The sequence below is a fragment of the Centroberyx affinis genome, unplaced genomic scaffold, assembly GCF_046629955.1.
Source record: "Centroberyx affinis isolate AG114_WGS23_722 - 3 ecotype Tasmania unplaced genomic scaffold, CSIRO-AGI_Caff_v1 ptg004244l_1, whole genome shotgun sequence".
NCBI lineage: Eukaryota > Metazoa > Chordata > Actinopteri > Beryciformes > Berycidae > Centroberyx > Centroberyx affinis.
The window spans coordinates 192,236-216,090 of record NW_027281981.1 but is presented as its reverse complement, the minus strand read 5'-3'; the positions used below and the strand labels follow the sequence as shown (position 1 = coordinate 216,090).

Below are 23,855 nucleotides of genomic sequence, written 5' to 3'. Positions count from 1 at the left end.
AGCGTGGCAGGTTTGATTCAGCCGACTGCCTTTCATATTAAGTGCATTTGTGCTCTACATGGGGCAAAACGCCTGAACGAAGCGGGAGACGCCATCAGTACAAACAGACGGAAAGCAAACAAAACATACGACCAAAACAAAGATGACCCCCAAACTCCCATAGAGCAACAGTCTTAAAGCAACAGTGCCCCACAGTATCTGCACTGGGGTAGTGAAAGCTACTGTAGATATCGTCTGCCACGATGTCCAGCTTCCATTACAATGGCCATCAGTCATCTTCATATTTCCCAGCCTTATATATTTCCGGCCACTCGTCACTCACGTAATTTCTGGTGTTTACCGGCATTTTTATCCGGAGTTCCCAACCGAAAGCTAAGTGACGTAAATTCATACACATTTCAGAAGCTAGGTATCAAATTTCATAAATATCTATACACATTTAAGCATATAAAACACTAAGTTACGAACTTGAAGCGGGAAGCCTTAAATCCCACTTTGGGCGACAGTTACTTCATGTAGAGAATCGGTATTGGCTGATAAGTGGAAAAATAAGAGCTTTGAGTATATAGCCTGCACTTCTTACAAGTATCTGTAACATTGTGAAGGTACAGGAAGGGTTAATAAAGGGTTAATATCGAGTATATGAATACACCAATACGGATGAAAGTAAGTGTCCGGAATTGGATACGAATTTTGAATCTCAAAAATAGGTGCGCTATCATCCATTTGCAGGGACTGGAAGAAAATCAATTACAAGTTAAGGTAAAAGCGATATTACACTTTAAAAAAGACAGATGGAGGATTGTTAATTTATGAGAAACTTCAGCGAAAACAGTACAGGATGAAATATATTGGTATATGATTGTGATTTTTTTTGGTCATATGCTTGGATTGGATTGGATACCCTGATGTTAAGTCACTTTTATGAAGTAGTACAGTATGACCTTGGTGATAGTTTCCAGAGTGAGATCGGGGCCTGACCATATTATAACTTGGCTTAAGGTTCCTATTAGCCTAATCCCCACCCAATTATGATATTGGTTTGCTGTTGGGATATGGCTCTGTCAGAGGTCCCGGTAATATGAGAGATTTAACCCGGCCATGCTGGGATCTCCACACTGATTGCACTCTTGAAGTGTTGGTAGCACACTGCCTCAGCACCAGAGCAGGCCACCTTTTCTCTCACAGCCCTTTTTAGATTAGATTTAGATGCATTCTAGATGCGCGAACCGAAACGGAACCCGTTCCATGTTGGTGGAGAAGGGGTATCAGTGGGAGTTTGACTGGATGGCTGGAAGAACCCATCCTCCATAGATGGAGGCAGGATCACATCAGGCAGTCAGCCGTCTTGGTCCAGACTCAGGATATTGGCTCAGTACTGTGATAAGAGCTTATGCATTTACACAAGCCCTGTCCAATTTCCTTCTAGTGGAGTAGTCATAGGGCTGGGCGATAATTCGATATTATCATTTATCGTCTTTTAGTGGAATCATATCGTGATGATATGAAGATATTTTGATATCGTGACACACATTTCTGCTGTCTGAATTGATGATGACAAGCAAATGTTACTTAAAAACTCTCATAAAATGAGGTATGGTAGGAATATTATTTGAATATTTCAGTTTTGTTTGACATCACACCTAACATTGCCATTCGGTTCAATGAGATGAACATTAATTTGATTATTTAACGTGATTTTGCATACATGAACCATATCGTGATATATATTGCTATTGAGAAAAATCCTTATGATTATCATGATATTGATTTCAACCATATCGCCCCGCCCCAAGTAGTCAGTATTTCAGTTAAATTTCAACAAAATAATATTGTGATGAATCAGATTGTTAATACTAGAGCTGCCATAATGATGATATCATAATTAGTGTCAGACCGATATATCGGTTTGCTGATATATCAGGAAGATATTGGCAATTTATTGAATATCGGCCTATCATGTTGTCCACTGTCAATATGGTGGAGGTTCCTCCATGAAATTCTTATTTATTATTATTTATTTGCACATTTTATTTATCTATGTAATTGTTCAAATATGTAAATCCATTCTTCATTTAAAAGCCTAACATATCCCAGAGTTTTCCACTATCGTTGAACAGGTGCAGGGGAGAGATTTTGTGTCACATGATCTAACGTCTAAATGCTGTTTCAGAGACTTTTCCACCCTGACAAGAATACAGTTATGTGGGAAACAGAGAATACTTGTAATGTTTAAGCATGAAAATTGGCTAAAGGTATAATTTGAAGTTTGTATGAAGTTTTGGTGACGTTTGTATGTCCACATAATGCACAGTGAATTAGCGAGCCCTACTACATGTCAGCCTTCTCCAAAACAACTGAAGTAAATGGGAATTGGTTCTTTAGAGTTCCAAAATGGAGAAAAAAATGAAAATGATAAAATCACTTCAACAGCTTGTGTAGCATAATACAAGTGTTCCGGCGACAGTCTAATCGCAGTACTGCTATCTTTCAAAACAATTACATAAGAAGTTATTTTTAACTTTGACATTATATTGCAGTGGTTTATTTTATAAATGGACAGCTCAATATGCTCATGCATGGATTCAGAAATTGATGTTGAAACAACAAACAAATGAAATGGTAGACAAATACACATAAATACACAGGTTAGCAAACTAAACCATGAGACAAATATCCACATCCTACTCTATCATGTTGCTATTTAAATACATTTTTTAAAAAGTTTTTTTTATTTATGTGTAGTAGTTTTGTACATTACAAGCAGCCTTATAAAGCCAAGTCATTTTCTTGCTATTAACAGTATACATTAATACTTTGGTGTACTTAGTACAGTGATTCTCAACCTTTTTCATATCAAGGACCCCAAATGTAGTCCACATTAGGGCCACGGACCCCCATTTGATGAGACTTTGTCTCTCTGACCCAAATCTGAGAATATTTTTATTGTTAGATATGATTTTGTCCAGAATTCCATGACTATCTGTATTGTAGGTAGAGAGATAACAGTGAAAATATGATCAAAACAGTCATTCTTCTACATTCTCTAACTGTTAACTTCTTGTAAATGAAATGAAATGAAATTCATCAATTTGCTCGGGACCCCCTGGAACCCCGCCAAGGACCCCTGGTGGTCCCCGGACCCCACGTTGAGAACCACCGACTCAGTATACTAATAGTTTAATTCTCCTTTAGCAAACTTTAAAGGTTCATATGTGTCGTGCCTGCAATTATCAGTTTTAATTGCCACTGAAACCAGCGGGATGTAGGTTACTGACACCAGTTCTGTCCTGGGGGAAGAGAGTGTGCATACATCAAAGGGTGAAACAAAAAAACCGACGCATATTTTGTGGATTAATATTGTGAGTTTACACAAAAATATCAAGATGCATCGTCAAAACTGGGGAACTGTGACAGCCCTCGCTAATCTCCTGTTGAGCACCTTTAGGGGAAGAGACGACTGTAATATATTTCCGTTCTGCTGATTAGTAATGACTAAGCATGCACCGAGAATTCTAGGATTTTCCTCTCCCGCACATTCTGTCAGTCGTTGACCAGACACATACCTTGTGCTCTCTCGCTGGCGGTAGCATGGTTTTTTGTCTCGCGCTCTGAAAAAGGATATGCCCTCAGATGGTTTCTTATCACCGCCTTCTACTTTCCGCCCACGTTGCCTGTCACTCACGCGCGCTTCTCGGCCGTGGCGAAGCGCTATTCAAAACCCGCGGAGAAAGCAAAGAGCTCCTTCAGGGTCCGGAGAGGCGAGTCTATCTGCAGTACATTCCCCCCCCCCCCGACTGGACGGTTAGCCTGGATGCCCTGACCCCTGCAGGGAGAACACATCAGACGCACTGAGAGAGAATGGGGAAATGGGACGTGGAAGTCTTGACATGTCATGCATGGCGTCAGGGAAAGAAGTTTGGAGCTAAAACTGAAGCTATAACCTAAGACTTAATAGTTCCCACCCTAATCCGCCCTAAAACACTTAAAGGAATAGTTCACCCAAAAATGCAAATTCGGTCATCGTCTACTCAGCCTCATGCCAAATGAAACGCAGGTGGGAGGTAACACACAAGGAGGTTGCCAGCACAACTTGGTAGCAGCCTTCTCCAAAACAACTGAAGTCAATGGGGACCTGTTCTTTAGAGTTCCAAAACAAAAACAGCCAAACAATCACACTGTGAATAGAAAGACCTATACACCATTATTTGTTGCAAATCAGCTGTAGTTAAGATTTGCACTAAATGATGGTGTAAATATACTGTAGGTCTTTTTGGAACTCTGAAGAACTGGTCCCCACTGACTTCAGTTGTTTTGGAGAAGGCTGCTATGGAGTTGTGCTGGCAGCCTCCCTGTGTGTTATATGGACAAACTTCACCTGTGTTTCAACTGGCATGAGGGGGAGGAGATGATGACAGAATTTTCATTTTTGGGTGAACTATTCCTTTAAACACTGTTAAAAAAAAACAGCTATTAGCGATGTGCCTTGAATTCCTTGGCCCATTTTGTTTTTTTGGTGGTGTATTTTACTTATTCCAGTGGACAACTGGCCAAATGACATGACGTCACGTCAAGATATTTCCATGGCAACTGCAACGTAGTTTGAATTTTCTGCTATCTAAAACATCAACCGTAAACAGAGTTCCCACAGGCCATGAAAAGTTTGTGGATTTAAGAAAAATTAAATAAGGCCTTAAAAGTTTTTGAATGAAGTACTTGATTTTTTTTTATTGAAATATAGCACCCGATCACCGTTCATCAGCATGCCTCAGTTCTCTGTTCGTCTCTCCATCCTGAGGCAAACCCTGTGATGGAGATTTGCACTCGGAGCAGCAGTTTAAATGGTAAACAGCAATTTACTGTGCTGCAGATTTTGCGCTGTGCGAACGCTGTTGCCCCTGAATTTTATGTATACAGTTTTATGTATACAGGCCATTGTGTTTTTGAGAAAAGGGGCAAAAGTCATTCTGGGAAACATAGGAAATCACTAAATGAAGTAGAAGTAGATGAGGCAGGCGGAGGGAAAGTGGGTGCAAAAAAGTAAATCACAGCATTTGTAAGAATATCTGAGGGTGGATTTTTCCTTTAAGCAGCTCCGCTCCCCTCATTTGTCTCAGTTGAACAATATGACTGGCTGAAATGGATTTATACCTTATATTCTGGCATCAAGTGCGGTCTGATAATAGGGATTGAATTGTCCGGTCTCGCTTCAAAGGCTTTCATGCCTCGTCTAAACACTAATATTGAACACTGATTGGCTCCAAGAGGACTATAGACGATAAGCAGTTGGCTTGATATTGTAGTGGTTAATAGGAATTCTTCCCTTGATGCTGATGAAGCAGGTGAGTGAATGTTCCAATGTGTGATTTGGTATAAACACCATTCTCCTTGCTGAAAATAAAATGGTGCTTTGTGCTTTAAATCTACCAATTAAAACTGTTGATTAACTCTACTTCCCAAATTCAAAGCCACTAATACATTTGTACACTGTATCATGCGGGGTGGCAATGTAAATGTCTTTCTCTTTCCTCACTTGTATTGTTTTTTTAATGACTCTTTATCCTTTCATTTTTGTCCTGACCTCCACAGACCATCCATGTGGCCATCGTGTGTGCAGGTTACAATGCCAGTCGGGACGTGGTGACGCTGGTGAAATCTGTCCTTTTCCACAGGTACAGCATGCTCTCTCTATTATACACTCCTTTTTCCTCTTATTACACACACACACACACACACACACACACGGTTGTCTTACCATACTTGTGAGGACCTTCTATTGACTACATTCATTCCCCAACCCCTTATCCTAACTGTAACCAAATCCTAATACTAATCTTTATCTTAAACCCAAGCCCTAACCCTAAACTAACCTTAACCCTAGCATCCTAGAACTAGCCCCATGAAGAAGTGAGGACCAGCCAAACTGTCATTGCTCTGAAGGTCTAAAACTCAAACTAGTTCTCACAAGGATAGCAGTAAAAGAACACACACACACACACACCAATCTGAATATGCCGCCTACACTCTGTTGCCTGGCAACACCACCACTGTGAACAGGGAGGATGGCCTCCGGCTCGGCCTCCGTCCGCTTTCTTATACAGTAACACAGTGTTGGTGGAGGATACTGGGAGGGGAGCAGTTTAGTTTCAGGGTGCGCTCAATCTATATGTTTTTTTTTTATAGAAAAAGCGCTGCCTCAACAGCAGTTTGTGCTGATAATTTGAAAAAGCTTACCACACAGTGCACAGTTTGTTTCCATAAGGACCAGCTGTCACTATCAGTAACAGTACTGATGTACAACTCAGACACTCACAACAAACCACCACAACACAGCCAGTGTGCTCCATACTGACTCTTTATGATCAGAGGAACAACTACTAACAACTTTACTACTGCTATTTGCAGCATTTTCAACATAGAGTAACATGTACAGTGCCGCCAACTGTACTACTGCCAATTTCAGCATTTTCAACACAGTAACAACTACTACCAACTTTACTACCACTACCTCCATCACTTTCAACAGAATAACATGTACTTCCAACTAGGATTGGGCCAATTACCGATCCGAATCGGTAATGTACATTAAGCCCCTGAGCTATTACTACTCCTAAGGACAGAGGAAGATAGAAAGTCAGCAAAACTTATCAGAATGAAAAAACACTTCTAAGGCCATGGCACATACGCATACCATTTACAGGGGAAGAGACAGAAGAAGCAGAGGTAACTGCCAGCAAGAAGGCAGAAAAAAAGTACTGAAACTCAAAAGCTAGCCCAAGATGTACGTATCTGACTTAAAGAAACAGGTTGCTTCTTTGTGTGAACAGCAGTTGAGAGTGTTGGAGATACAACAGCTGACGGAGAATCAACAGGAGAGTCTTGTGAAAGGACACTGAATGATCTCTCAAGTGTGTCTAACCACAGAGCGAATGTACGTATCCTTGGCATGCCCAGAGCCTGGTTCTGCTTTAAATGTGGAGAGGATGTTCCTCCATCTAAATGAGGTACTGATGTTTTTGGATGATCTAGTTGTCTACTCCAATACTCTAGAACAGCATGAGGATAGACTGATGAAAGTGCTGAATAGACTTAAGGATCATGGGTTGAAATTAATCCCACACAAATGTCATTTCTCCAGTCATCCGTGAAATATCTGGGACATGTTGTAAATGCTGGTGGAGTTCACATTGACCCAGATAACATATCTGCATTGAGGGATTGGCCAAGACCTTCCAATCAGAAGGAGCTGAAATGTTTCTTAGGTTTCCCGGATACTACAGGCGTTTTGTTAGAGGGTACTCAAGGCCACTGAACAGACTTACTGCTGGATACACAGTGGGAAGAGGGGCAATAAATATAAGAGGGAAGCCCCACAGAAGACTGTAAACACCACTGAGCCCTTTGGAGATGCATGGATGCCTGAGTGTGAAACGGCTTTCAGGACTCTGACTGACAATTGGCCTTTGCACCCGTGTTCACACAGATGCCAGCCAAGAGGGACTGGGCACGGCTCTCTACCAAGAGCAAGAGGGCAAGTTCAGAGTCATAACATATGCAAGTAGGGGACTCTCAAGCTTGAGTATCTTGCATTGAAATGGGCTACATGTGAAAACTGTCATGATTATAACAATCCTTTAACAATCCTTACAATACTACAATACTTATGTTTTGACCTCAGCAGAACTATGCAGCAGGATATTGTTGGCTAGCTACCCTGTCTACTTACAAGTTCACCATTACTTATAGGGCAGGTAACACCAACCAAGACACACAAGATTGTCAGGACGTCCTCAAGACCCCTCCCTGGAGGATGTTGGCTTTCTGTAGGAGAAAGCAAGGATAGATGAACTCCATCAGCGAGTGTTAGACAGGAACTGCCATGTATTCTCAGAAGATAGTTTTGCTGCTTTATGCCTGCGACACTCTGTTGACATCAGAGGTAATGGATCCCCTCAAGGGTCTCGTATTCTGGTGGAAGCTCTAGCAGTCAATGTTTCTGCAGTTCCATCCAGCTACACATGCTTGAGACAGAGTGTCATTCCAGGCATGATGCATAATGATTGGCTCAGCTCCAAGCTGGAGCAACCGGGCATGAGGCTCCATCTCCGAGAGTGGAACCTGCTTGAGATCCAGGACGGGGTACTATTCAGCAGGTACTTTTACAGAGGCAACCCAGTTTTCCAGCTGGTCCTACCTGAGGAATATAGACCCATGGCCATCGGGGTTCACAATGGGGTTGACTGTACTCTTGGCCTTGCTCGCAATAATAGGTATTGGGTAACAATACGGTAACAACATCACCCGTCTTCTGAACTAGAATATGGATGTTCCATTTAAGAGAGAGGAAAAGGACCAGTAAGCCAAAGTTTTACATACTAATTATTCAGTAATCAAAAGAAATAATAATCATAATTTCTCTGTAATTACACAGTTATTAGCCTGTAAATTGTGTACCGTAATGTAAAGTGCTACCCAAGACTTTTTATTCAAGATGTTTGTTGTGATGATCTGTAACATAAATACAATATTGTGATCATTATTTCTGCTGAAAATATGTTCTCCCCCCCATTTTTGGTGCTAGTTTTGGTATGAATAACCATCCTTTACAAGAGGGATTATTTTTTAGAGCAAGCTAGAGCTAGTGCTAGTTTGCTAGCCCAAGCAAAACTTTAAATAGTGTACAAGTCAGCGGCCAATCTTATTATGAATATTTATGTTTGATAATAAAGAGAACAGAACAAACTACAGTGAATTGAGTGTATTCCTATTGCAGTGTGTTACTTGTATGGAATGCTCCACTCTGCATAAAGAGAAGCCAGGCTTAGTGCCTTTCCAAAGCTGCTGTTTTCCATCCGCCTTGCAGCTGCTCCCCATTGACTTACATATAAAAAGGCGCTGGCAGTTTGAAAAAAGCCAAATAGTGTGAACACGCCTTTAGACCAGCTTTACCAGTGACCAAGCTACAATAACAAGTATTTCCTCAGAAACACACACACACAGAAATGACATCTGCCTATCAACTCACCGCTAAACCACAGGAAACTAAAAAATTAACAAGTCTGTCAAAGAGCCCAAGATACTTAAAGCAGATGAGGAAATATGTTAAATTTGATAAAGCACATATACTGTTAAACCTGGGGTTTGCAAAGTGAGTGCAAAGTCTGCACTCACACAAGTTGACTTATGAGCACTTAAGCATTAAATAGTGTGAAACATCATTCCATTACACTTATATAAACATGAATAATGAATGGTGTATTATTGCGTCGGAGATGGAGTATTCAGCCAAGAGTTCTGATTAGTAATCAGTCAGTGTGCATCAAGCATCGCAGCTTCCACAGTTAACAGCACTACTTCTTAATTAGCTACAGAGTTACAGGTGAATTAATCATAAGTGCAATGATGATTCCACTTAAACTGTTGCAAAGTCGCCTGGAACTCCTGCTGACAGCCACACTTGATAGCTCTCAATGTTTATTTTCTCCCAAAGCACACCCTCTTAAGATTGGGCCATTTTTCATTATTTTTTTATTTTTTTTTTTAAATGAACGAAAAGCAGCACAATCCCTCTCTAAAGTTTTATTCTGTTTGCAAAACCATTCGTCGTGGGGTCAGGTTAATCACTGAGGCACTTATTTCAAATCGTCCCAGTTTTGTTCATGCTTGCAAATGTGTCACAGTGTGGTTTTAAATGAGGATCAAATCCAACTGTGCCTATTCATTACTGAGCAGATATAAATTAATTGAAGTGTTCTGGGGATGATAGCTGAGAAAGACGGGAAAAATCAGGATAATACTTAGTTGGAAACAACAAGGCCTAAAAGTCACTCCTCTCCCCAGTTTTGGTTTACAAATTGGTGCTAATAATGCAGTCTAGATGCTAAAATATGAAGCATGCAGCGTAGAGTTTATGCTTTCTTTCTTCTGCTTCTCCCATAATTCATTGTGTGTCCGCTGACATCGTGTGTCAGATGACAGGAATGACCTTTTTTCTTAGGGACGGTACCTAAGCAGCATGGCTAATATGCTAGGCCCTTCAGGCACTGTTTAATCAGAGGCCATGTTTAAATGTTGACTTGTTTTTGCCACAGTGACAAAGAGAGGAGTGGACGGACTCCTGGGAGGCCAGGCTGTTGGACTGCCATCTGTTAGTATAGAGCAGTGTGCTGACTGGCTGAAAGAATGTGATGGCTGCAATAGTCTCAAGGGGCAGTCATCGTCAAAACACCACCTGACCCTTCAATGAGCTGACCTGCAACTTTTATCAAGTAGTTTCTTAAGCAATATATTTTGCCCCTATCTCTATTTGTGATGAAATATTGAATATGCTATTAAAATCCCTGTGAAGCAAGTTCTAAATGGCATGTATGATGTACTATTCTATTCTTTTCAGTTACTTTATGTCGTCGGTCAAGTGCCAGAGGTGGTGTGTTGTTTAGCCTGCGCTGTAAATCAAACCTTTGCCATCAGTTCATCTCTCGCCTCTGTGATGGAGAGCCCAGTGGGTCCGCCCTCACTGTGTGACTGATGTCGTCCGATCTCAAAGATGACATCTCTCCTCTTCTTCTCTCTATTCAGTCGGCACCGGGGCTTCTCATCATTCTGATCTGGTTTAGAGTCCAACAGCAGCTATCTCCCCACTGGCCTGACGGTTTCCATTAGAATAAGTGGGAGGGGGAGATTGCGTTTTGGTGTCGCTCAGAGTATGTTCTCGCTCCTGACAAACAGTGCTGAACTGCTGCCACATTTTCAGGTGTCTTGGTGCAGTTATTTAGTGCAGTGATTCTCAACCTTTTTCATATCAAGGACCCCCAATTCAGTCCACATTAGGTCCACGGACCCCCGTTTGATGAGATATTGTCTCTCTGACCCAAATCTGAGAACATCTTTATTGTTAGATATGATTTTGTCCAGAATCCCATGACTATCTGTGTTTTAGGTAGAGAGATAACAGAAACTAGGATCAAACAGTCATTCTTCTACATTTTCTAACTGTGTTAACTTCTTGTAAATGTCATATGCTGAAGTTTAACAATTCATCCATTTGCTGGGGACCCTCTGGAACCTCCTCAAGGACCCCTGGTGGCCCCCGGACCCCACGTTGAGAACCACTGATTTAGCATGCAGAGTACAAATGGCATTGTTCTCACCGTGCCAAATGAACCAAACTAAAGGAGTAAACACTTGACAGTTCAAATAAACCCCTTCAAACATTCTTGCACCCTTAATCATAAAGATCCCACTGTTGGTTTCAAAGGCAACCATTCTCTTCTAGAGACACTGGGATTAAGAAGGTTCTTTGTTGTTACGTGAAGCTGAAAGCTCAGGTTTGGTCATTACCTACTCACCCTAATGCCAGTCGAAGTTGCTGGTGAAGTTGGTGTATCCACACAACACACAGTGAGTTTGCTAGTGCCGCTCCATATCAGCCTTCTCCGAAAGAATTGAAGTGGCCGGGTCCTGGTTCTTCAGTGTTCCAAAAAGGGCAAAAACTGACCATAAGCCAAGTGTCCCGAAGCCAAATGGTTGCACTGTGGGTCCAAAAGTCCAATATTTTCCTCATTATCTCCTAGATTTTCCGCACTTGTTCTGCACTGCGCCAAGCGTCACAACAGTAGCAAGCAGATGCCTTCAAATGCTGTTGGACATATTGTAATTACGGATAGAGCACACATGATTAACCCAATAAAGTGGTACATACAAATAGGAGTCAGATTTTACATGATACCCAAGATGCCAAGATGTGACATTCTCACTCTTTCTTTAACTTTTAGGTGTCACGCATATAATATAATAATAATAACTTTACTTATATAGCACCTTTAAAAACAGAGTTTACAAAGTGATTTGACAGACAAAATAAAAGCAGAATACTCAAATTATGAATTTAAAAGGCAATAAAACAATAATAAACAGGGATTCAATTCATAGCAGGACAGAGGTGGAAAAGAGCAAACATTCAAGTAAATAGTGGTATAATCGTAGGATGAAAACCAAAATAAATAAAATATGTGAATAAAAGTCAGATAAAAGTAAGATAGTTAAGATAAAAGACGTAAACAGACAATAGAAAGAAGATAAAAAGTTGATAAAAGATAAAAAGATGATAAAAAGACATCACATAAAAGCAAGTCTATAAAAATGGGTTTTAAGAAGTTTTTTCTACATGGGTTAAAAATGGTTGCCATATAGCATAAAACTTCTGAGCACACCCTCTTGTAGAATAGCAAATTTTCTCCAATGTCAAATGTTTTGGTAATTTTTTGCCCTTTTTGGAACTCTAAAGAACCAGGACCAAGCCACTTAAGTTCTTTTGGGGAAGGCTGCTAGGGAACAGTTCTAGCAAACTCATTGTGTGTTATCAGGATATACAAATTTCACTCGTGTTTCAACTGACATGAGGTTGAGAAGATAATGTTCATGTTCCAAATGTTCATTTTTGGATGAACTTTAAGGACAGACTTTACCATTCCTTTCTGGAGCCGAGCAGATGGGAGCACAATGAATGTCAATTTGAAGTCGCTGTGACGATCTTTCTCCACAGCACTAGAACAAGATTACAATAATCCATTATGAAGATTAGATTATTAGATTACCATGGGCCCAGCTCTGATAATCAGGATGTACTTGACATGTTTTCTTCTTCTTGGGCATAATCCCAAGTGTCCAGTAAAAGGGCTCATTGCTGTTTGTCCAGAAGATGTGAAGACCCTTCCGTTTGCGCTACTGCTGACAGCTTGTTTTGAACCCAGAGCTCCGATACATTTCGAGAGCTCCCAGCCTCCACTACTCGTTATTGAGCAAGTGCAGCTGACACATTCATTCCCAGAGTCATTCAGCACAAGACGCCCCGGGGTGCATCCTCACGGAAAACCAGCTCGGTGCCGCTATCTCTCGCCCTGATTTGGACGTTCTGAATACATATTTTTAACCCCCTCATTCTGTTTCCCTGAAGGCTAATGTAACATAACAGCTCATACTGGGGCAGAATGTACTGTCTTTTCTTGGTCAGGCATTGGTCGTCCTGTCTGCTGATGAGTCATCTCCTTAGCTGCACTGTCTGGCTCTACCAGCCTCAGGGCTGACTGCACACACACTCACAGCCAGTCTGAAAGTGTGAATTCTACCTGTTGTCTTGGTCATGTAGTTCATATGGAAATGTACAATGAATAGAATATAGACAAGTATAGAAACACATGAAATATTCATCTTTCAGACGTTGAAAGGCCATACTACACCACCGGTCCAATTTTGATAAAATTTTAATTCCAGAACTGCCTGGGGAAAAAGAATGAGTAGCACTCCCTTAAAAACTGTTGTGGTGTCCTCGAGCAAGGCACTGAACCCCCGGACTACTCCAGTGGATCCGCTCAGTAGCCACCAGTAGAAGACTGTGGTTTTACTGGACAACTCCCAGTGTCCAACAGCAGAGGACTGTGGTTTTACTGGGCAGCATGTATATATATCCTTTATTTAACCAGGTGAAAGTCTCATTGAGATTAAAATCTCTTTTTCAAGAGTGACCTGGCAAAGAGGGCAGCATAAACATTGTTACAACAAGAGACACAAACAGTACAAACAGACAAATACAACTGTTACACACTACAAACGAGAGAACACAGTATCCAGTTAATATGCAATACAAGGTCAAGGACAAAAATCCAGTTATGATGCATAAACAGATACAATTTTTTAAAACGATTTCAGTGAAATTTTAGGAGCAATCACACTGACCAAGAGTGCTATTTTCTCGATCCTTCAAAATTGACTTAAATTCCCCCATAGTAATCAGCTCTGACAATTTCAGGTCCTTCTGTACATTATTCCAGGAAGAAGGGGCAGCGTATTTAAAAGCTTTTTTGCCTAATTCTGTTCCAACTCTGGGGACCAACATCTGTAGAATATCGTGAGAGCGCAGGCCATATTGATTTTGGTTTTTACACATGTATGAACACAGATAAAGGAGGAACCAGCCCGAGGAGAGACTTATATATAAAAGCCAACCAATGCGAAAGTCTGCGGACATACAGAGATGGAGTACAGTGGTGTACGCGACTGCCACAGCCAGTAATAAAACATAAAGCACAATGGTATACAGTATCCAACCTCTGTAGGCACTGGTGCATTCATAAAGAGCAGATCACCGTAGTCCAATAAAGGTAAAAAAGTTGTGGGAAATGTGAGGGAAATATATGAATGTGACTCAGGTTTTTGCTGGGAAAAGGGCATGGAGCTCATTCGACTTGTGTGTGTGTCCACAGGCGGAACCCCCTCCATTTCCACTTTATCACGGACTCCATCGCCCAGCAGATCTTGGCCTCTCTGTTCCATACCTGGATGGTCCCTGCCGTCCGGGTCGACTTCTACGACGCCGACGAGCTGAAGGTGAGGAAGGCCGACTCCTCTGCACCTCAGCACTTCCCGGCTTCCCTTAGAACCGATCGGAACTGCATTAAACTTCGCTCCAGTAGTTCACGATCCGACTAGTACTTTCTTTGAGTCTTCTGAGAAGTTATGAGCATTATAAACCCTCTATGATAATGCTGATCCCAGCATATACCCAGAGTGGTTTTATTATTGAGGGAGCAAATTTTTATTGAAAATGATTGATGACTTTGTACACAAGGAGCTGGAAAGCCAGCACTGGTGGCCAGGGATGGGATAAGTTCATTTTCAATTCAGTCAATTTAGGAAGTGAATGTTATTCTCTAACTGGAAATCTTCCATAAAATGTTCTTTTATTCAAACTGTAACTGCATCTAGAACCCAGTCTCTATCATTATTATATAAATTGCACTTTTAATTGAGTGATTTAATTTTCATTTGAATTGAGTGAACTGAAAATCAAATGATCCCAACCCTGCCTATGGTCAGTGGTGGAAAGTAACTAAGTACATTTACTCAAGTACTGTACTTAAGTACAATTTTGAGGTACTTGTACTTCTTGTACTTGTACTTGTACTACTACTTTGTACTTATACTCCACTATATTTTAGAGGGAAATATTGTACTTTTTACTCCATTACATTTATTCCACAGCTATAGTTACTAGTTACTTTTCAGATCAATATTTTATATTTAAAACATTTGATCATCTTTATAAAATAACAATAAAATAGCATTGTTATAGATTAGACTACCCAAAAGTATAGCTAAATTGTTAAGATTAGCTTCACGTTGACAACTTTAAAATGCTGCTTACATGTACATGTATGTCAATAAATCAGTATTAATATTCCAATAATTTATGAAAAATATAACTCTCTAAATGGGGACAGTTTGCATAATGAGTACGTTTACTTTGATACTCTAAGTACATTTTGCTGCCAATACTTATGTACTTTTACTTAAGTAAGATTTTGAATGCAGGACTTTTACTTGTAATGGAGTATCTTTACATTGTTGTATTGCTACTTTTACTGAAGTAAAAGATCTCAGTACTTCTTCCACCACTGACTATGGGACATGGCAACATCTAAGTCATTGGTTATTATACTGATGGATTGTTCTGGAAACCGGTCAGTGTATGAACTGGTTTGGTCTGCTGTGTTTCAGTCTGAGGTGTCATGGATCCCCAACAAGCATTACTCCGGAATCTACGGCCTAATGAAGCTGGTGCTCACCAAGACGCTCCCGTCCGATCTGCAGCGAGTCATCGTTCTCGACACTGACATCACCTTCGCTACCGACATCGCCGAGCTCTGGGCCGTCTTCCACAAGTTCAAAGGTAAGATTATTCCTATTTTCTGACTTTATGCAATTGTGTGCACATGCGTTCGCTACACACAAGGTTTCCACCACACAATTATTAGTTCTAGTTCCACTGAATTCAAATTTGGATGTGCTTTTGGTAGTTTATTACTTTTTGCCAGTATGAGGTAGGGCTGAACAATGAATCAAAATTTTAGCGAAATCACAATATGGCCTACTGCAATTTTCAAATCGCAGGAGGCGCAATATTTGTTAAAGGTGAAATGTATCAAAATAGCATTTTAAATGAAATATTGTGGTGCTGCAGAGATGTCCTGGCCTACACATCATATTCTACAGACTTAAGAAAACATCTTTGTTTGGTACAGATCCCCGCAAAAATCACACCATAATCATTTTAATACGTTTTTCAATGAAAATGAGAATAATGATGTAAAAATGATCATTCCCTCTAATATTGCAAATCATATCGCAATTGCAATATCAGTCAAAATAATCGCAATTAGATATTTTTTCAAAAACGTTCAGCCCTAGTATGAGGCATATTTAATACTGCAGCTACCAACTATTTTTGGTGCTAAAAGGAAAAAAAAAGATTAGTGGTATTTTGTTTTTGCAGTCATGTGATTTTGTATTAGATATCCACTAGGTAGATGTATGATATGAAGATATGCACATTTTTTAAACTAGTTTTTCTGAGTAATTTTATTAATATTATTTATTATATATGCCTTGAGGGTAGCTTTTAGGGCTGAACGATTTTGAAAAAAATATCTAATTGCGATTATTTTGACTGATATTGCAATTGCGATATGATTTGTGATATTAGAGGGAATGATCATTTTTACATCATTCTTCTCATTTTCATTGAAAAACGTATTAAAATCATTATGGTGTGATTTTTGCGGGGATCTGTACCAAACAAAGATGTTTTCTTAAGTCTGTAGAATATGATGTGTAGATAAGGACATCTCTGCAGCATGACAATATTTCATTTAAAATGCTATTTTGACACACATTTCACCTTTAACAAATATTGTGCCTCCTGCAATTTGAAAACTGCAGTACCATATTGCGATTTCTTTGCTGTTGTTCAACCTATTCCAATTTGAAGTAACTTTTCGCTGGGTAAATTAGACTTGCAAATGAGCTTCCCCATCACTGCCAATGACAAAAGCAAAGTGCCACATAAAAGGTCAGTCAGACTGGGGATTTGTCCAGAGGTTTACCTCTTGCTCGTTTCTAATCCCTAGTCTCCCCACACTTTCTCCAGCAATGGCTGAATCATCGTCCGTCTGGAGAAAATCAGCACCATGTCTCGCCATGTAGGACTGTTCCTTTTAAATCCATGTGGTTGCCGTGTATACTGTAGATGCAGATGGCAGGAGGATAGTGTTGTAAGTGTGTGCGGGTTACACTGGTGAGATTCCAGTGATGAGCCTGGAAGATTAACTAGGTGTCTGTTCACTTCTAACAAGCTTGGCAGGCCTTTTCACCAGGCTGTGGAGGTCTGAAGGGAACGGGAGATGAGTTTGAGGGAGGATATTAGGAAACCTGTTTTCTTGTGGTCAGCATGGTGTAAACAAATATTCAAATATAGGGCTGCAACTGTCGGATTATTTCCATTTTCAAATAATCTGTCCACTAACTTTTTTGACCAATGCACAAAAGTTCCATAGGGAAATATAGCTCTATGCAATGTGCCGAGGACAAGATATGGGAATGATCTGGTTGTTATTGGTAAATGTTTGGAGCATATGGAGTTACACTTATGTAGTTGTGCAGAGCAATTTTACTTCCACTCAGAGGTGAAGTGTTAGATGAATGTTGACATACTAAGTATTGACTAATAATTGTGTTCCATATTTCCAGTGATAAGCAGTCTGTTACCGTTTGGGCAGAGATCCATAGCATTTATACTTATGAAAAAGGTGGTGAAATAGAAGTGCATATTAACATGGGTCTTTGATTTCACAACAACCTTTTTCATATCAAGGACCCCTAATTTAGTACCATTAGGTCCACAGACCCCCATTTGATGAGATTTTGTCTCTCAGAACCAAATCTGAGAATATAATCTTTATTGTTTGATATGATTTTGTCCAGAATTCAATGACTATCTGTATTATAGGTAGAGAGATAACAACTATGATCAAAACAGTCATTCTTCTACATTCTCTAATGTGTTAACTTCTTGTAAATTAAATGATGGTTAAGTTTAACAGTTCATCAATTTGCTGTGGACCCCCTGGAACCCCCTCAAGGACCCCTGGTGGTCCCCGGACCTCACATTGAGAACCACTGGTATAGAGTATGTGGCTAGTTATAGTAGATTGAGAAGCATTTGGAATTGTTCACAATGCACTGAGCGAAAGGGAAAATGTCAAATGATATAGACTCCAGCATTCACTGCACATATGGCGATGTTAGGTTAACACAAAGAAAATTAGAGTAGAAATGCTGCCTGGTGGGAGGAGACAGATATTGTCGGTGCTCCCAGTGGATAGTCAGTACCGGCTAAGATGGATTTACCAGTGAATTCAGCAGTCATTGGCAATCGTTTTTCCTCCATTGATTTGGATTGTTCGAAGCATATTTTCTCCAACGCCACATCCTGGTAATAAACAGTTTACACAGCTATGCAAACTCTTTGAATAACAAAATATTTGGGTCGGACAGAGTTGATTAACCAGCACAAATTGCAAAAACTTGACATTGATCCCCGCGAACAAATATTTATATGACTCATCTCTAGAGCAGTGGTTCTCAACGAGGGGCCCGGGGACCACCAGGGGTCCTTGAGGGGGTTCCAAGGGGTCCCCAGCAAATTGATGAATTGTTAAACTTCATTATTATTTCATTTACAAGAAGTTAACACAATTAGAGAATGTAGAAGAATGACTGTTTTGGTCATTTTTTCACTGTTATCTCTCTACCTAAAATACAGATAGTCATGGAATTCTGGACAAAATCATATCTGGCAATGAAAGATATCGTCAGATTTGGGTCGGAGAGACAAAATCTCATCAAATGGGGGTCTGTGGGCCTAATATGGACTAAATAAGGGGTCCTTGATATGAAAAAGGTTGAGAATCACTAGCTCTAGAGGATATAGAAGCTGCTAAGGAGTTGGTGGGAGGTGACATTAGGGAGCCCACTATGTCCTCAGAGAGATGGAATGGAATGGGGAGGAAAGAAAGGAGGCAGGCAGGAGGTATGAAGGAGCTGGGACATAGAGTGGGTGGCTGAGGAGGGGGGGGGGGGTGTTACATATCGGGGGTCTGCTGGGAGGTAGGGAAGAGCGGGGGGGGGGGGGGGGAAAGGGAAGTAGGCAGGAGGTGGGAAGGCGGTGGCAGCGGAGTGGCTTCTGAGATTTATGGGTAGCGCTGTCCCATAGTGCACCGCAGCCAGCGGGGGTTTGGATCAATCTTAATTAACAGTTGACTCCAATGCGGCACCTCTGCCACCCACTCCCTTTGCTGTCCAGTCTGGCTGAACTGTCTAGCCCCATTTACTTTTAAAGTGGTACAACAGCCCGCTAAGACACACTCAATAAATGTTACTCCGAAGCTTTAGCTTTCTGCAAATTACCAGCTGATACACAAGCTTCTAAGGATGCCAAAGAGAGCGGATACAGTCCCACGATTTAGCCGACACTATTAATGTTATGCATGGTCATTTTAACTTCTTTTGGCACCATGTATCCCACCAGCATATAGGGCTGAACGATGTTGAAAAAATATCTAATTGCAATTAGGGCTGGGTTTAAAATGTCGATTTTCCAATTTAAATCGATCTTCATTTGAATTATCCAACATCGATTCATAAAATCCTGAGATCGATCTTTTAATATATGCCTTTTCCCGTGGATGCTTGAAGCTTGAAGCTACACTGCACTAAAGAAAGCACTTATCTGCTCACTCTCACTGACTGTAGAGTCTGTAGAGTTGCACATCTTGCACTATATTGTGTTGACTGCTGTAGTGTGCTGGTCATGTTAAATAAAAAGTACATTAATGTAACTGCTTTGGGGTCAATTCTAAATGTAAACATTAATATTTTTAATAATGCACCAGGTTAGAGGATTCCTTGTACAATTCACAGCATTAGTTCTCTGAGAATCTCTTTCATATCCAAGCAAAATTGGTATTGTAACACAAATATCCCTAACCAATCGATATTAAATCGAATCAAATAGGGAATCGAATCGAATCGGGAAATCAGTGGCGATACCCAGCCCTACTTGCAATTATTTTGACTGATATTGCAATTGCGATATGATTTGTGATATTAGAGGGAATGATCATTTTTACATCATTATTCTCATTTTCATTATTCATCAAAATGTATTAAAATGATTATGGTGTGATTTTTGCAGGGATCTGTACCAAACAAAGATGTTTTCTTAAGTCTGTATGTGTAGGCCAGGACATCTCTGCAGCACCACAATATTTCATTTAAAATGGTATTTTGACACATTTCACCTTTAACAAATATTGCGCCTCCTGCGATTTGAAAATTGCAGTAGGCCATATTGCGATTTCGATAAGATTTCGATTAATTGTTCAGCCCTACCGGCATATCAGGGATGATAAAACTGCTCATATTTGTTTGAAGACTGTATTCATACATGTTGGTGAGGGCTCTGGCTGGAGTTTACATGTCCGCACACCCCTGAAGATTTATCATCCCACCCACGACCCAAAGCCAAACTCTATACTTCTGTGTCATCCCTACACTGAAAGTAAACATTTCTGCTGTGTTGTTTTCCGGCCCTTTATGATCTCTGCCATTTCAGCTGAAACATTTGGCTGCCACTGCCGTCAGCTGCCAGTAAAGTAGGAAGAGCCGATAGCTTTGTAATGCTGACAGCCATTAAAAAAAAAAAGACGGGTAGAATCGCTAGCAGTTAACTTTGCCCTAAAAAGTAGTCTGATGCGCTGTGTGTGGGACTGAGTCGGTGGGATTCTCTGTAAGTCAAATATTGCAGTCTCCTCCGCAGTCAGCAGACAGCAGCTTGTCTCTCCGCCTGCTCAGGTAATAGTGCTGCTGCTGCAGCCTCCTGCTGGGAGCTTCTCTCACTTTTTCCTCACTCTGTTTCTGTCCTCTCTCTCTCTCTCTGTCGCTTTCTCTCTTACCAAGTCTACTTCCTTGCCTTTTCATCTTCCTTTTTGTCCCTATTCTCCCTCTGCCAAACTTCCTGTGGTGATTATATTCAGACTCGGTTTGTTTTCATACACCCATCAGGGAACCGGCTTCGTTATTGGAGATAAAAAAATATGAGGGTGAATATTTTAACGCTGTTTCTCCGATTCCCCTGTCAATGCGACGGCAAGAAAGAATCGCGATCTAATGGCGTACCTGGTTCAGGATGGACTGCGGCGACTTGTTCTGATGTGGAGTGCAATTATGGGCTACATCCTGGTGTCTGGATTGCACTCCACTCCATGTCAGTCTTCTCCAAAAAACTGAAGTGGCCTGGAACTGGTTCTTTAGAGCAGTGGTTCTCAACCTTTTTGGCTCATGACCCCTTAAAACGAAGCAATGTCTACTAGCAATCCCGGTCACAAGCATACCGAGTTTAAACCAACGAATGATTTTCCCTTTTCAGGTTGTTTCATTTGATTCATTATCAGAGGAGGCACAGAGGCTAAAAACAATTCAGTATTTTACAAAAAAAAGCAAAAATCAGAAAAAATAGACATGATAAAACATTTGTATAGTATAAATATGTTTTTTTCCTATTCCATAAATCACCCCGCGACCCCCCAAAATTATCTTGCGACCCACTGGGGGGGGTCCCGACCCCCAGGTTGAGAACCACTGTTTTAGAGTTCCAAAAAGGGCAAAAAAGAAATCACCATAAAATTATTACATACAGCACGTGTAGCATAATCCAAATGTTTTGTACCAAACAATTGCACTGTGGGTCCAAAAGTCCAATATTTACTTACTTTAACAGCCTCCCCAACCCCACCCCCTCCTCCCTCCCAGTCCCGACTAACCCTGATAGGACGATCCAGTCAGGCTTAGAATCACCGTTGAGATCGTCTAGTGTGACCTAGGCTTTCTGCTTGGAATCAGTTGCAAATTTACCTGAATCTTCGGGAGCCGGTCTCACTGGATGCATTTAAAGTGTTTCTAAATGACTTGGAAGCAAGCACATCTGGCTGTAGATGTTTTGAATGCTGATGAATGTTTTTTGATATCTTATGATTCTGATTCTGTAATTTGTTCTTTTGTTTTCTCTCTAAATTGTTATATGTCTGTTTTACGCAACCGTGTAACTGTGCTGCTGCCTGTCTTGGCCAGGACACTCTTGAAAAAGAGATCTTTAATCTCAATGAGACTCCACTCCTGGTTAAATAAAGGTTTAAAAAAAAAAAAAAAAAAAAAGAAAAAATCCATTACTCCACAGAACAATAGTGGAGACAGCTCCTACCTCGCCTCTCTCCCGCGGCTCTCCATTTAACCCCGGCAGCACTCGGGGAGGTGAAAGGTTTGATGTGTGCCACTTCTCTTCCCTGATTGCTAATTGTATGTTCTTGCTTAGGGGCCCCGGGGCCACACAGAGGCGGTGACGCACGCCGTTCATTCATCCATTCTCAGCAATCACCGGTCCCCCGCTTGTACTTCATTGTTGTTAAACCCCCAATGCTAATCAGCAGACATTCTGGGGTTAGGTGTGGAACCCCCCCCCCCCCCCCCCCCCCGGGGAAGTTAGAACGCCACTCAAAAGACCTCATATTTCTTTTTTTTTTTTTTTTTTTTTTTTACTCCTTCCCATATACCTCCAGGGAGTGCGTTCCATGACCCCCGTTCCACTCGGACAAATTCGAGGCCTGCGGGGTTGCGTGCCGTGTGGGGGGGAGAGGGCAGGTATGACAAGGTCGGGGTGCTTCATGTAGAGGTGGGGAAGAGAGAGAGAGAGAGAGCAACGTGCCGCACTGCACTGCATGTGACCTCATTTACATCTGAACCAGCTCTCAGGAGTTTGTGTATCGCTCCTAGGCCCCATTTGTCTTCGTCCCCAGCTGTGGCCAGGTATGAGTGAGCGATTTGAGCGAGTGCGTATGTGCGCAAAGGGTCATGTGAAGCTCGTGTGCTGCGTGTACATTTATCTTTTTTTAGAGAACAAGTGGTGCCTCAACCTTGCCACCATTTTGTGCTGATGATTTTGAAAAAGCGGGTTACCTGACTTGCACTTTGTTTCCATAGTGACCAACTGCTACTATCAGCAAACCACACTGATCTCCAGCTGTCTGACCCCTTAGAAACTACCACAATTTGCTGCGATAATTGCATAATCGAGTGGTCACGATTATAGGATCGCACTGCAATTATTTTGCATAACAGTGATCATTGTTTTGTTTTCACCTTAAAGGGTAACACCGGTGTAATTTTAGTTTTTATGCCTCCGCGCCGGCAACAGCCGTGGCCAGAGGCATTTTGTTTTTTCGGGTTGTCCGTCCGTCCGTCCCATTCTCGTGAACGCGATATCTCAGGAACGCCTTGAGGTAATTTCTTCAAATTTGGCACAAACGTCCACTTGGACTCAAGGATGAACTCATTAGATTTTAGTGGTCAATGGTCAAAGGTCAAGGTCACTGTGACCTCACGTCCGTCCCATTCTCATGAACGCGATATATCAGGAACGCCTTCATTACATTACATTTGGCACAAACGTCCACGTGGACTCAAGGATGAAGAATTTGGTGGTCAAAGGTCAAGGTCACTGTGACCTCTTTTGGCCATAACTAGGGTGACCACATTTTCAAACCCCCAAACCGGGACCCTTAAGTGTACTACACGTTCATGCACACGCACATGTATGCGCTTATGCACGCACCATAGGCGTTTTCATCAGGATGGGGGACAATTATTTCAGCGCTTAGCACACCTAGTGACTGCACCTTTCAGCACCATGGACAGCGCCTCAGCAAACCAAAAATGATGTTTTGTCTCCAAAAATCCACCAAAACATAGTTTATGTGGTGCATTGTTTATGTTTTTTGATTGGGTTAGGTAATAATGAGCGGGACAGAACATGATAAACGTCTATGTAAGCGCTGAAAACAAGTATAATACTCTTATTATTATTTTAATTGTGGTGAAAACCGGGACAATTTGGTAGTGAATGTTGA

The 23,855-nt window shown here is 41.1% G+C and overlaps 1 protein-coding gene across 1 annotated transcript in view; it reads left to right on the top strand.

Annotated features, from left to right (window-relative positions):
• The window catches only part of large1 (LARGE xylosyl- and glucuronyltransferase 1), a 115,206-nt gene that overhangs the window by 47,509 nt on the left and 43,842 nt on the right, over positions 1 to 23,855 (top strand). Inside the window, exons 5-7 of the mRNA XM_071543152.1 lie at positions 5,590 to 5,672; positions 14,262 to 14,385; positions 15,556 to 15,727. Coding sequence (XP_071399253.1) covers positions 5,590 to 5,672; positions 14,262 to 14,385; positions 15,556 to 15,727 — 379 coding nt within the window. The remainder of the gene's footprint in view (positions 1 to 5,589; positions 5,673 to 14,261; positions 14,386 to 15,555; positions 15,728 to 23,855) is intronic.